At 41.4% G+C, this 12,084-nt stretch overlaps 1 protein-coding gene across 1 annotated transcript; it reads left to right on the top strand.

Moving 5' to 3' along the window:
* Positions 1 to 519: 519 nt before the first annotated feature.
* LOC123188568 (uncharacterized) lies at positions 520 to 11,494 on the top strand. The gene is made up of 10 exons (XM_044600728.1): positions 520 to 736; positions 865 to 3,558; positions 3,777 to 3,891; positions 3,992 to 4,086; positions 5,818 to 6,056; positions 6,496 to 6,582; positions 7,043 to 7,142; positions 8,436 to 8,649; positions 8,753 to 9,874; positions 10,704 to 11,494. The coding sequence occupies exons 2-9, from the start codon at positions 934 to 936 to the stop codon at positions 9,775 to 9,777; spliced, it is 4,500 nt and encodes a 1,499-aa protein (XP_044456663.1). The 5' UTR covers positions 520 to 736; positions 865 to 933; the 3' UTR covers positions 9,778 to 9,874; positions 10,704 to 11,494.
* The last annotated feature ends 590 nt before the right edge of the window (positions 11,495 to 12,084 follow it).

The raw sequence follows: 12,084 nt of genomic DNA, 5'->3' as shown, positions 1-12,084 counted from the left end.
CTCACCGTCTCCCCTTAGGCATTCAAGGGTGGCTCGTACGTCGGCAAGAAAAGTTTGGTTGAAGTTGTAGCTCTTCGAGGTTACCGGTGTTTGTCGAGACACGACTTGTTAATTTATTTAGGATAAGCCCCCTTGCTTGTGTTTGTAATACAATTGTGGTTGCTAATCTTTTGATTAGTTTAGCCCCCCTGCGTTGTGTTTGTAATACAACTGTGGTGGCTAATATTCTGATTAGTCCGAGGTGGAGTTCGTACTACCCTTGTTGTTTGCAGTAAGTTGTTGTTATTTATAATTTTTTTTGTCTTTTATAAAAATATGGTATAGCTGTACCCTAATTTTATTTTATTTTGCATCCAGGTTAGTAATAACATTGTTGATACTTAGAAAAAAAATTCCTCGTTGACAAAGAGAGGGAAGTCGGAAACCCCCAATACTCAACCGACACATGAGTATTCGACAGGGTCCTATGTGCATTAGACAACGATCCAATCGAAATTAGTATCGAACACCCTCTCCGAACCCAATATTAATCCGCAGACCCAGCCGGACTCCCGACGGAGAGAGCGAGGACCAGGTGAACCGGCCAGCCAGACAACCCCGGCGCATCGCCTCGTGGTCTTCCTCTTCTCCCCCCGCACCCGAATCCCCTTGCCTCGCCGTCCCTGAAACCCTAATCCCTCGCCGCCGCAACACAACCTCTTCCTCGCTTCCGCCCCCCGCCCCCGCCCCGATCCAGGTGAGCCCCATCACGCTGAATTCCGATCCAGAACGTCCCTTGCCAATTTTGGGCGGTAATTCGGTCGAGGGATTATCGCAGATAGCTTCGGTGCTGAGAAAATTTCTGACGTGTGGTTTTTGATCCAGGGTGGAGCGTTGGGCAATGGATTTCGAGCGACAAGTTTGAGCTCTCGGATCGGTTTCAGGAGGTTTTAGATGGGTTCGGACCGGCAACATGGTGGCTCGGGGGACGTGGTGGCGCCGAAAGGGCGGAAGAGACAGAGACAGCTGCTGCTGGAGTCCAGCGACTCTGAAGCGGATGAATCTTGCCTCTTGACGCGGCACAAGTCAGACGAGCCTAATGCCGCCTTAGGCAACGGTGATCAATCAGTGGAGAAAGTGGTGCCTCCTAGTTCTGAGCTTCCTGGGGCTAAAACTACTCAAAGAGATGGTTCAGAGAAGAACAAGGGAGATGAACTTAACAGTGCCAGCAGTCGAAATGGCGATGACCTGTCAGAGGAGAAAGTGGTGCCTCTTAGTTCTGACAAGCTCCACAGGGTCAAGTCCACTCAAGGAGACTATCCAGAGAAGAATAAGGGAGATAAGAACAGCAGGAGTAGCTCACAGCCTGACTCCAAGAGGAGCAAAATCGAGGATGCCAAAGTTGGTGCTTTTGGAAACGGTGGAAGTGCTTCAAAGGATGTAACTGTAGCAAAAATGCTGCGTCCAGGGTTCCCAAAATGGCGGTTCGAGAAGCCCGAGGTAAGGGCTGGACGAGTTGATGAGAAAGGTGGGGTGGAGATGAAGGCAACCATTGGCTCAAAGGTCAAGGAGCAGGCATCGAGCTTGGATGACAAGAGGAGACATGTAGAGCTACTGAAACGTAAGAAACACAAGCCGTTGAAGACTGACATGAGCAACTCGGTTGACTCTGGCCGACAGGAACGTGGGGAGGAGACGAAGGCAAAGTTCAAGGAGCAGGACTCAAGTTTGGATGTCAAGAGGAGGCCAGTAGGATCACTGGAACATGAGAAACACATACTGCTGAAGACTGACAAGGCTAGCTTGGCTGGGTCTGTCCAAGGGGAAGTTATAAGGGTTCAAGGGAAAAGTGGCCTTTTGAAGATCCTGCCAAAGAACGATAAGGTGCTCAGGGAAACTAGCGATGGCAAGATTCTGCCGAAGAAGTCGAATGTTGATGGGGATACCAGTGATGGCAATACTCTGCCAAAGAATGTTAAGGTGGAGGCTGGGGATGGCAAGATTCCGACGAAGAGTGGTGTTTTAAAGCTTCTTCCGAAGAACAATAAGATGGTCAGAGAAAACACTGATGAAAACCTTATTCCCAAGAACATTAAGTTGGAGGGGGAGACCAGTGATGGCAAGATTTTGATGAAGACCAGTAAGATGGATACAGGAAGCGGCGATGACAAGGTCGCGACTAAGAACTGTATGGTGGATTTAAAAGCTGTTGCTGGCAAGTTTCCGTCGAGGAACAGTAGGATGGATGAAGAGACCATTACTGGCTATGAACAGGATAAGGATAAAAGCAGTGCTCTGATCGAGTCCCAAAAGCGGGATTTAAATGGTGGGAAGAAAGTTACTGGAAAGCTGGTCTCCTCTGTCATATTGAGGAGAAGCGATCCAAGCGTAGTGGGAGTTTCTTCAGGCCATGCTGTGAAACAGAAAAGTTCAAAGGTGCAGCCGAAGATCTCCTCACAAGGCAATCATCAGCCCTCACCAAGCCTGAAAGATGAGAAAAATGAACTTGGTGAACACAAAAATGAGAAGAAGAGATTGCTTGAGCATAAAGGTTCACCAGAGAATTTATCCAAGAAAGTAAAATTGGAAGTCACTGATCTGCAAGGCACATCTGATTCTGCTCCCAAGAAGCATGTCATGATGAAGAAACCAAGGGGAGGACCTCGTAGTGCACTTAAGCAGAAACTCCGGGATCAGATTAAAGGTATACTATTACATAACGGATGGACAATTGATCTAAGGCCTCGGAAAGATAAAGATTATGAAGATTCTGTGTATGTTTCTCCACAAGGTAGTAGCTATTGGTCAATCACAAAGGCTTATGCAGTGTTCCAAGAGCAAGTGAAAAGTTCACAGGATGAGAACCCTACAGGTGGACCAGGTGTTGCAGATGCTTCCTTTGATGCCATATCAAAAGAGGACCTAGCAATGCTACAAAGAATTGTGCGGAAAAGAAAGGGCAAAAAAGAACATTCTGCTGAGAAGAAGGGAGGGGACAACAGAAGCAGGACCTCAAAAGGTGCCTCTGCTGGTAGAAGTTCTAGAAACAAGTATCAGAACAACAAAGAGAAGGTAAAAGCCAAGCATCTGGGATGTGCACTTCTTGTCCATGGTAGTGCTCGTAATATGGAAGGCATGGGTAACTACGTTCCATATAAATGGAAGAGGACGGTTTTATCGTGGATGATAGATCTGGGTGTTGTTTCACAAGATGCGAAGGTCAAATACATGGACAAAAAAGGAACACAGGCAATATTAGATGGTAGAATTACCAGGAATGGTATTTACTGCGGATGCTGTTCCAAGATTCTCACAGCTGCTAAGTTTGAACTTCATGCTGGTTCAAAAGAGCATCAGCCTTATGCAAACATCTTCCTAGAAGATGGTGGGGTTCCATTGTTGCAATGCTTACTTGATGCATGGGATAAGCAATCACAACATGAAAAGAAGGGATTTTACAAGATAGATCCTGCTGATGATCCTGATGATGATACTTGTGGTATTTGTGGTGATGGCGGTGACTTGCTCTGCTGCGATCGCTGTACTTCAACTTTTCATGTGGCTTGCTTAGGAATCGAGGTGAACATACAAGTATTTGGGTTAACAATTATCTGAACATTTGGGCTATCACTTATAGCCTTCCAGTTGATTTGAGCCCCAGCACTTTTAAAAGAGTTGCTTGCTAGGATGCTATGCTGATTTATTTATTTTACTTAGTTCTTTCTCGTAATTTCTCTTTTGTTTGTTCTCTCATGCTTTTATGCTGATAGTTATATTTGTGCTAAATGCCTCTGCAGATGCCTTCTGGAGATTGGTATTGTCGTAGCTGTATATGCAAATTCTGCAGCTCTGCTGAAGAAATGACACCGTCTTTCACTGAGTTGCTTTCTTGCTTGCAATGTTCAAGAAAATGTAAGGCTCAACCCTCTCAACACACACGTGCTTGGTTGCACGCGGTCACACACACAAGTTTGTGCACTCCGGCAATTTCTTACACATTGTTGTTTTTCAGATCACCAGGTTTGTACACCTGGAACTGAGAGGGACTCCGTTTGTACCCCACCCGGTGCCTCCATTGATCACTTCTGCAGCCCAGGATGTAGAAAGGTATGAAATACATAATTGTTATCTGTTCTCGGTTTTTGGCAATAATTACTTGGTATGTGCCTGGACCAGTTTATTAATTGATCACTTGTTGTCCCCTTCCATTCTGCCACAGTAACATTTGCCTGCTTGCTTATGCTAACTATGGTTAGCACACTTAGTGTCACTTTTCACAGGCTTCAATGGTTTACATTTTTTTATAGTGGAAGGGAGCAACGCATCCAGCCCTTGCCAATTTCCATTAAAGAAATCAATAAAGTTATGTTACAGGTTCTAGGTTGAGCCCTGACTGAACAAAAAACCAATTTTGCTGATAATTTGGCAAGTCAAAGCTGAAGTCTTGTATCTTAGTATATAGATATAGAAAAAAAACTTCAACCAACCTGTATTGGCTTGTTCACATTTCTTAGCCCCTCTTAATACCTTTTTTCTTTTCTTTTGGTGGCAACTAAAGATCACTTTAGGCTAATTCTGTATGCTGGGAATATGCCACACTGAATCCAGTGATGAAATTATGATTTTGGCTACTTTTGTTTCTTGTGAAATTGATGTTTTTGGCTATTTATTTCACCATAGTGTATACCTCTGAACTTGTACTGTCTGCAGAATATGTAGTTACGGTTGCACACACCACCTCTTAATATATGTTTCTAATTTTTGGATGCATTTTAAAGCTTAACTGCTTGTCCTTACTAGTCAGGCCTTCTTTGGTTCATAGGATAGGAATTTTATAGGAATAGGAAAATCATAGGAAGTGAGATGACATGCATGTCAATTCCTATAGAGAAAGAGATGTCATTTGGTGCATAGGATAGGATTTTTTTCCATTGAGTCTAGGCTAATGTTTTTTTTCCTCCAAAATGTGAAGGATTGATTCCTATCCTACATAGGAATAGGAATCCATTCCTACAAACCAAAGGGCTTCAAAGGAATTTTTCCTTTGCAAATCCTACCCTATAGAATTCCTACAAAAATCCTACAAACCAAAGGAGGCCTCAATGTGTACGTGCAATGCATGTTAATTTGGAAGTATATTAAGTGCATGCGGGTATTAAGTAGGATATTATCTGCGTGTTATTATCTGATTAGCATTATATTTGGCATAAAATTAATTGCACGCTAAACGTGTTGCACGCTCGACATTGAAGCAGTCTAGGTCGTTGGATTGACATGATTTGATGGCCGAGATTAATTGGATCTGCCACTTTGAGTCTTTTTATATTAGTATAGATTATTTTGAATCTTCCTGTCTGGCATGTAGAATTGCTTGTCGTAATCGTTAACATTATCTGCTCATTGCTACTTTGTTCTTGTGTATGTCCGGTCAATTTCACTCTTCAGATCTCTAATGTGGTGCATTTAAGTTTTATGGCTTAACTGCTTGTTCTTATCATTTTGAATCTTCCTGGCTGGCATGTAGAATTGCTTGTCGTAATCGTAATCATTATCTGCTCATTGTTACTTTGTTCTTGTGTATTTCCGGTCAAATTCACTCTTGAGAGGTTCTATAGAAGCACGAGTATTGACAAATCTCATCAAGTTAATAATATATCCATAGATCTCAATCGCTCTGATATTTTTTCATATCGCATCAATTTGGAGAACCTATACTTATTGATCACATTAATTGGTGTGCCGCCTTGGTGAAAATGTCGTATTTGTTATTATTTAAATTCTTGTGTTCATTCTGATTGCATGGTCATTAAGGCTATTCTGTTCTTCGTAACAACACAGATTTATAAACGACTAAAAAAGCTTCTTGGGTTCAAGAATAATATGGAAGCCGGATTTTCCTGGAGTCTGGTTCGCTGTTTTGCTGAAAGTGAGGCTGCACCCATGAAAAGGAAAGCAGAATTTGTATATTGCAACTCAAAGACAGCTGTTGCTTTCTCAGTTATGAATGAGTGCTTTTTGCCACGTATCGATGAGAGAAGTGGGATTAATATAATTCACAATGTCGTATACAATTGTGGGTAAGTATACAATGAGAAAAATATCTGAATGATTTATTTTAACGATGCAAGGTGAATGAAATGATCCTTTGTGGTTATATGTATGAATATATATGATTTCCCAGACGTAGCTGTGCTTAGAATGGAAGTTATATACACCCAGCAGCCATGATGTTATTCCCTTATCCTTCTGTTAGTCCCAAGTCCCTGGCTATATGATTTTCCAACACTAGGTGCACTTAGGATGGAATTCGTAATACATTCAGAAGCTGAGTATTTGTTTTCTTAGTCTTCATTGTTACTCCAAGTCCATAAGCACATGTTTTTTTCCGGGAAAATACATGCCAGTAAGAAAGATCAGCAGATTGTGCCTATGTGCAGTAAGAATTTAATTTTTTCGAGAGCATCCTGGGCCATTCTTTCTTAAGGTTGTCATTTATCCTGTAATATGATATGGCAGGTCGGATTTCAATCGTTTAAATTTTAGTGACTTCTATACATTTATTCTGGAGCGTGGAGAAGAAGTTATATCTGCGGCAACTGTCAGGTAAACTTTTATATGCATACACTATTACACTTTGTTCGATTAATAGCCTTTTGTGATATTATCGGAGCCTTAGCCATCCCCATTTTATGTTACTTTAGTTCTGTCATGATTATTCAACTTAATACTTTTCCTACTACATCTATCTCCTGAGATTTGTGTTTAGGATGGGAAGTTAATCATTCATTGTTACCCCCTCCGATCCATATTAATTGTCGCTGATTTAGTGTGTACTAAATCAGCGATAGTCAGTACATGGATCGGGGGGGGGGGGGGGGTAAATATTGAAGTTTGGATTGCAATTGGATGTCTGATTTTCCAAGAATGAACATAGGCCATTCTTGAGGCACTGAGACCAACTTGTACTCATGATGGCATGATACATGATTTTTTGACGTTCTGCATTTATCAATGTTATTTCACAGCCCTAAAGTGCTTAATTTATCTCTTCTACATGAATCAGGATTCATGGAACTGAGTTAGCAGAAATGCCATTCATAGGCACAAGGGGCATGTATCGGGGCCAAGGGATGTGCCATCGACTGCTCAATGCAATTGAATCGGTAATTTAGTTTGACATTTGTTTCTGATCTTTGTTGCACAGCCATGTCACATGTGCATATGGGCATTTGGAGTTTGTCCCCCCTCCCTCCCCCCATTTTCCTTGGGCAATTAAGATTTCTTGCATCGATCGTCTCCGTGAAAATTTCTACCCTGTTATAGTAGGCTAATGATATTCTTGTACATTTGTTCCTGTATTTGTTGTAAACAACAGCAGTATGTTTTCTTGATTGATTTGTTCATCTAATTGTCAGGCAAGCTTGTATTTGTGATATATACTTTCAATATGTGACCTTTCATTTCTTACCTATTATACCTGCTATGCGCTGAACTGACTATGTTTTTTTTTGAGCAAGAACTGACAGACATGTTGATGAATGCATAGTTGTTCTGCAAAGTGTACATTATAGTCAGGGTTTGGATTTCAAAATCATGATTGTAAGAGTTACTGCTTGGAACCAGAAATCCTGGTCGGCACCAGGATTTTGTTTTTAATGATGGGAGTATGCTTTTTTGAGCTGCATTGAGTTGTTTTGAACTTTAAATCTGAAGAAAAAGGACAGAAAAAGGGAAATGTGACTAGGATTGGACTCGTAACTGCACAGTTGCTAGCTCCTAAGCTACCAAGGCCATCTTCAATTTTCTTTTGAGGAACCCAAGGCCATCTTCAACGCTAAACACTTATATCGGCGCTTAGGGAAAACGAATAAACATCGTAAAAATAAGATAAAAATCATCTGAGCGCCTTCTGTTTCAATTGTAGACGATAATTACGGTCGCTAGCAAAGTTGGCCGCCGCACACAGCTTTTTACCCCGCATGAAAACGAAACAAGCGCCCGACACCTCTTTTTGAGTCGATGCCATCCCAGACATCGATGGCCCAATTGCCTATCTACCAGGAAATCAATCCTGGCACCCTGCGTTGGTTATGACCTAATGGAAGGTAGAAGCTTCTCCCGGAAAGGTTCTGCGACCTGGTTATTGGTGTGCATCCTTGTAGCACTGTTGCATAATGGTGACCGTGTAACGGAGACATGCGTTATGGAGTTGCATTAATTTGTCTTGATTTTTAATGAGCGACAGGAGTCATTTTAGAAAAAGCATCAAGTGTATTGAGTTTTAGTTGTTGGATTAAGGGATTGATATTGGTTTTTCATACTTACTGCTTACTTACGAAGCCAAGTTTAAGGCTTTAAGCTTTGTGTTTATCAGCTGAGGAAGTCCTTCTAACTGTGTTTGCATTGTTTTGTTTCACATGAATTTCTAACATGTTTTAGGGTTGATTCTTCTGTAGGCCCTTTGCTCTCTTAATGTTCGAAGACTAGTAATACCTGCCATACCCGAAATGCAGAAGACCTGGACTACAGTTTTTGGGTTTAAGCCTGTTGGCCCTATGAAGAAGCAAAAAATGAAGTCTTTTAATCTCTTGATTATCCATGGTACTGGTCTTCTGGAGAAGCGCTTGTTGCTAACAGCTCAAGTGAATCGACAAACTGCTTCTGTGACAGGTCAAAATCCAAACTATTTTGAGAATTGTTTTCCATGATTTCCCTGTTATGAGTATTGTAATTCTGTAGTTTTATATTTCAACATTGCTCCCTATTCATGCAGTTAATGCCGTTGAATGTGACAAGACAGCTTCTCAAACGTTTGGGGAAGCAAGTGGATCCCTTACACCTGTTTATGTTTCTCAAGAATTTGCTGTGGGTGGTCATCCTGAAACTAAGGATCATGACACTTGTGCTTTGATTGAGGGCTCTTCAGGCTTGGCATCTAACCTTCCTCCTGTTTCTGAAGAAAAAACTGAAGAAACTATTTCAACAGTTTCCATAGCTGATGTTAATTTGCATATAAGTGAAGATGACATGCCTTGCAAGGCTTTAGCTGACATTACGGAAAAAGTGAAATATGCAGAAACAGATTTGACATTGGTTGCTGATAAGATTGTTGTAGAAGAGAAGCCTGAAGATAAATCTAGCTCCAGTTCTGCAGATTCAAAGGCTATTCCAGTGACAGTGGATCCATGCCCATGTTCATTTGATGAGCTTGGGAAATATGAAAATTACCCACCTAGTGTACATTCTGTTGATGCTGTTCTCGTAAAAGACAGACCTGAATCTAATTTCAGCACCAGTTCCATCTCTGGCCGCTTTGATACTCAAGAAGATAAGAAGTCTTGTGTAGTTCCTGCTAATACTGAAGTTCCTTTAGTCACTATGGGTCGAAAGCCTGATAACCACGAGTTCAAAACTATTGTCGCTGATGGTGGTGATATGCAAAGCTCACTAGAAGTTAAATATTTGGAAGTTCTAGTAGATGAAAGATCAACAGATGCCTATGCAGCTAAAAATAAAGCATTTGTTGGTGGTGTAACTAGTTATGCTGTTGCTGTTACTAAAGACAATGGTCATTCTGCAGTTGATCTTGTAGTATCAGCAGAGAGATCACTGGATGAAACAAATTCTGTAGAGTGTGATAAGAGTGAAGTTAAGGTTGCAACAGTCGAAGTGGGTGCTATAGTCGAGAGCTCTAATGGGGCAGGCATTACAGTTTCGGCGCTTGAAAAATCAGATGACTTCAATGGTGAAGTTACCGCAAAGCCTACTCTAACTTGTGGGGATGGTCAACTTCATTGAGAGGATGGAGTATGCAATAGTAGCATGAAAGATGGCCTAGCTTCTAGAGACCCTGTTAATGCATGAGTTCTACATTTGGTGCTACAATATGCTGAAGGTATTTTTCTAGGGAGACAATTTTCTTGAAAATAGACACAATCTTATGCAAATGTGATAATTTCACACTGTCATATCAATGGCAGGAAATATGCACTCGTTTTTGTTTTGAACTTGCAGTGCAAATAGGAATAGTTGGTCTTCCAAATGTATTTAAACGTTTGTTATGTAGGAATGACTGAATTCAATCCCGCGGTTCAGAATTCCCATGCTTTTCTTGTGAAACAAAACCGTCATAACTCTTAGCCGTGTAGCTGGATATATATGGTGCAGAACCAGGACAAATTTCTTCTAAAAAATTCATATACTCCCTCCATTTCGTAGTGTATCCTGTCTTAGTTTTTCACGTTTTTCCCCACATCATAACATGTGTTACGAAATCGAGGCACAATGAGTCGATGCATGCAGGAGCAGCGGCTCCATGAGCCCCAATGCTTGAAGCCTAAACAACGCCTCTTAACTCTTCCTTGGTATGTGAGTTATTGCTAAGATGCACTCGATCCTTTTTGAAATTGGAGTACTTTTTTGGGATGGTATGGGTAAAAATGATACATGAGATGGAAGATATAGTTTAAGAAAAGGGCAGCTGGGTGCACGTAGCCCCCGCTTGCGCAGGGTCCAGGGAAGGGTCCGATCACTTTGGGTCTTGATAATAGTTCAGCAACTCAAATATATTTTGGACCATCTTTTGTGCAGATGCATCTACCTCATTGTCATGCTTGATAATAGTTCAGCAACTCAAATATATTTTGGACCATCTTTTGTGTAGATGCATCTAGATGCATCTACCTCATTGTTATGCTTGCTTGACTGATAACTTTGTTGAATAGGTGGGATCAGGGAGCATACAAGGAGATGCCACATTTCTGGAAGTTTTGGATTCGATGAGATGTTTTCTTGGGATAGTCAATCAAGTTGCTGGCTCCAAGGAATACTTTGCTAGCCATCAACTTCATGGGACATTAATTCTGACTACAGTCGTTTCTTTAAAGAACTGTTGGGAGATACTCGGGCTGGGATGAATGGACATTTTTGGTAAGATAATGTTTTCATCGCATGTATGCCAATTTTACTGTGGATGGATGACTATGATCCTTGGAAGTGGATGACCATGTTCTTTTTTAGCAATTTAGCAATCAGTTGTTGTGTTTATTAGCTGTCGGAAAATAAATGAGCTAGACTACATCATCTGGTGTAATGGGAGGGGAGTGGCAACAGCTCTACACCCAAGTAGCGAGGTCTATGTCTCACTGCCATGGATTGTTGATGATTCAGGAGTTTTGTGGCTTCTTGGAGGCTGTATCAGATGATGAAGCTTTGCTAGTTTTTTTATTAGGCACCTAGTCGCATCAGAGTGACACCCCAACTGGGTCACTCTTTTTGTTGTTGTGTACATACAGTATCTGCGAGTTCTGTCATCTCCTATAAACCTCTGCCCACCTCCTCAATAGGAGGTATGTTTCAGGGTATAGATCTTTGCTTTACCCTTGTACACATCTATACAATCGCCATGGAAGTACAAACCAATCGATGCTGCATTCGCTAGGCGCTGATGCTGCGACTCGCAGCATTGCTCCTAGATCTGTCATCTGTACAATCTGTCATTTCTGTTGATGCTTCAGTCGGTGTCCTGGATGATGCTTCAGTGAGCTATTGCTCGTTAGAGACATGATTAGGTTCAGCATGGAGCTCGCAAGTTTTTCAAATACTGACAACAGCCTGTTTTTTTTTTAATTCCTGCAATGTTTAAGTCAATTCCTCGGTTCCAGACATGAGGTCAGTTCAGCTGGCTATGTGTCTGAGAATGAGCTTAAGGCCTCTTTTGATTCATAGGATAGGATTATCGTAGGAATAGGAATTTTGTAGGAAATGAAATGGCATGTATCTCAAATCCTATGAGTAGGAATAGAAAACGAGATGTAATTTGGTTGACATCAAAGGAATTTTTACATTGAGTCTAGGCTCATTTATATTTTTCTATGAAATGTGAAGGGTAGGAACCAATCCTATGTAGGAATAGGAATCTATTGCTATGAACCAAAGGGCTCTAAAGGAAAAAATTCTATAAGAATCCTATCCTCTAGAATTTCTATGAAATTCCTCCAAATCAAAGGAGGCCTAAGGAGGCCTAAATGGGAACTTACTTCCTTCATCCTAAAATACAATATCAATTTTGGGAGTATAAGCAAAGGCGTCCCTTGCTGCTGTTTG

This window comes from Triticum aestivum, chromosome 2A (genome assembly GCF_018294505.1).
Source record: "Triticum aestivum cultivar Chinese Spring chromosome 2A, IWGSC CS RefSeq v2.1, whole genome shotgun sequence".
Classification (NCBI taxonomy): Eukaryota; Viridiplantae; Streptophyta; class Magnoliopsida; order Poales; family Poaceae; genus Triticum; species Triticum aestivum.
The sequence above is the reverse complement of the archived record's forward strand: the minus strand, read 5'-3'. Positions and strand labels throughout refer to the sequence as shown.